The sequence below is a fragment of the Echiichthys vipera genome (genome assembly GCF_963691815.1).
Source record: "Echiichthys vipera genome assembly, chromosome: 12".
NCBI classification, from domain to species: Eukaryota; Metazoa; Chordata; class Actinopteri; order Perciformes; family Trachinidae; genus Echiichthys; species Echiichthys vipera.
This window is the reverse complement of record NC_139837.1, coordinates 215,001-217,500: the sequence shown is the minus strand read 5'-3', so window position 1 is coordinate 217,500 and position 2,500 is coordinate 215,001. Positions and strand designations below refer to the sequence as shown.

The 2,500-nt window shown below is 38.5% G+C and overlaps 1 protein-coding gene across 1 annotated transcript in view; it reads right to left on the bottom strand.

The window, feature by feature from the left end:
- baz1a (bromodomain adjacent to zinc finger domain, 1A) overlaps positions 1-2,172 on the bottom strand; it is a 21,532-nt gene extending 19,360 nt beyond the window's left edge. Inside the window, 2 exon segments of the mRNA XM_083924890.1 lie at positions 1,699-1,825; positions 2,051-2,172. Of these exon segments, the coding sequence (XP_083781016.1) occupies positions 1,699-1,811 (113 nt within the window). The 5' untranslated portion in view covers positions 1,812-1,825; positions 2,051-2,172.
- Positions 2,173-2,500: the final 328 nt, after the last annotated feature.

Below are 2,500 nucleotides of genomic sequence, written 5' to 3'. Positions count from 1 at the left end.
TTAAACTTTATTAACTCTGTTTAAACTTTATTAACTCTGTTGAAACTTTATTAACTCTGTTGAAACTTTATTAACACTGTGTAAACTTTATTAACTCTGTTGAAACTTTATTAACTCTGTGTAAACTTTATTAACTCTGTTGAAACTTTATTAACTCTGTTTAAACTTTATTAACTCTGTTGAAACTTTATTAACTCTGTTGAAACTTTATTAACTCTGTTGAAACTTTATTAACTCTGTTGAAACTTTATTAACTCTGTTGAAACTTTATTAACTCTGTTTAAACTTTATTAACTCTGTGTTTAAACTTTATTAACTCTGTTTAAACTTTATTAACTCTGTTGAAACTTTATTAACTCTGTTGAAACTTTATTAACTCTGTTGAAACTTTATTAACTCTGTTGAAACTTTATTAACTCTGTTGAAACTTTATTAACTCTGTTGAAACTTTATTAACTCTGTTTAAACTTTATTAACTCTGTTTAAACTTTATTAACTCTGTGTTGAAACTTTATTAACTCTGTTGAAACTTTATTAACTCTGTTGAAACTTTATTAACTCTGTTGAAACTTTATTAACTCTGTTGAAACTTTATTAACTCTGTTGAAACTTTATTAACTCTGTTGAAACTTTATTAACTCTGTTGAAACTTTATTAACTCTGTTGAAACTTTATTAACACTGTTTAAACTTTATTAACTCTGTTTAAACTTTATTAACTCTGTTGAAACTTTATTAACTCTGTTTAAACTTTATTAACTCTGTTGAAACTTTATTAACTCTGTTTAAACTTTATTAACTCTGTTGAAACTTTATTAACTCTGTTTAAACTTTATTAACTCTGTTGAAACTTTATTAACTCTGTTTAAACTTTATTAACTCTGTTGAAACTTTATTAACTCTGTGTTTAAACTTTATTAACTCCGTTGAAACTTTATTAACTCTGTTTAAACTTTATTAACTCTGTTGAAACTTTATTAACTCTGTTGAAACTTTATTAACTCTGTTGAAACTTTATTAACTCTGTTGAAACTTTATTAACTCTGTTGAAACTTTATTAACTCTGTTGAAACTTTATTAACTCTGTTTAAACTTTATTAACTCTGTTTAAACTTTATTAACTCTGTTTAAACTTTATTAACTCTGTTTAAACTTTATTAACTCTGTTGAAACTTTATTAACTCTGTGTTTAAACTTTATTAACTCTGTTGAAACTTTATTAACTCTCTGTTTAAACTTTATTAACTCTGTTGAAACTTTATTAACTCTGTTGAAACTTTATTAACTCTGTTTAAACTTTATTAACTCTGTTGAAACTTTATTAACTCCGTTGAAACTTTATTGACACAGTGACAGCAGGTCTGTCTCTGAGCTAACGGCTAAAGCTAGCTGACAGCTCCAGCTGTTAGCATGTTAGCTGTTAGCCTGTTCGCTGTTAAGCCGAACAGCTTTAGCCCCGTTAGCTAACGCTAGCTCACCCGGGCTAACGTTGCACCTGTCTGAGACACTTTTCCCGCCTCTGGACCAAAACTTGGACCCGTTCATCAGCGGACCGGAACCAGTTTAGGGTCAACAGAGAGTGACGTCAGGCCCGGTACCGGCCCACAGCTGGGTCACAGGTGAGCCCAGGTGAGCCCGGGTGGGTCACAGGTGTACCCGGGTGTACCGGGTGAGCCCGGGTGTACCCGGTTGTACTCACTCGTAGCTCCTGAAGATCTCGTGGGTGATCTTGCACAGGAACACCTCCTCCTCCGGCCGCAGGTCCTCCGGAGCTCGCTGCCGGACGAAGGCTCTTCTGTGGAGAAGCGGCATCGCGGCTCCTGCGTCTGTGTGAACACAAAAGGAGGGAAACCGGGTCACAAGGGCCGAACCGGGCTCCGAACCGCGGCCAAAGAAGCGGCGCGGGCGCGGGTCCGGGGCGCGGGACCGGGCGCGGGTCTTTGTTAGAGATAATCTGCCCACATGGTGCCGACGCAACAACAATGAAACTCGCGCTACTTCCGCTCTCGCGCCGCGGAACTCGGCCCAAACTCGGTCCGGACGGACGTTACCGTGTTCGGGGGCGTGAGGGCGGGACCGGGGGTCCGGGGGGAACACAGACCGGCGGCAGCACCGAGACCAGGACCGGGACCAGAACTCACTCCGGCGGCTGTTGACCAAGTTTTCAGCCTCTTCAGGGACCCGCGGCAGGCTGGGAAATTAGAGCTCTCACCAACAGACGGGTCAGAGGAGGCGTTCAGGGGCAAACCGACGTCACAGTGCTACAGTTAGACCGTTACATCATTAATAATAATAATCATTATTATTATTAAAGTATTAAATATTATTGTTATTTATTAAAGTATTAACAGCACGATATAGAAATAGTCTTGCAAATGTTACTGAAGTGAAAGCACGCACACAGACAGACACACACACACACACACACACACACACACAGATAAACACACACACATATATATGTGTGTGTGTGTGTGTGTGTGTGATGTAAAAGTATTTAA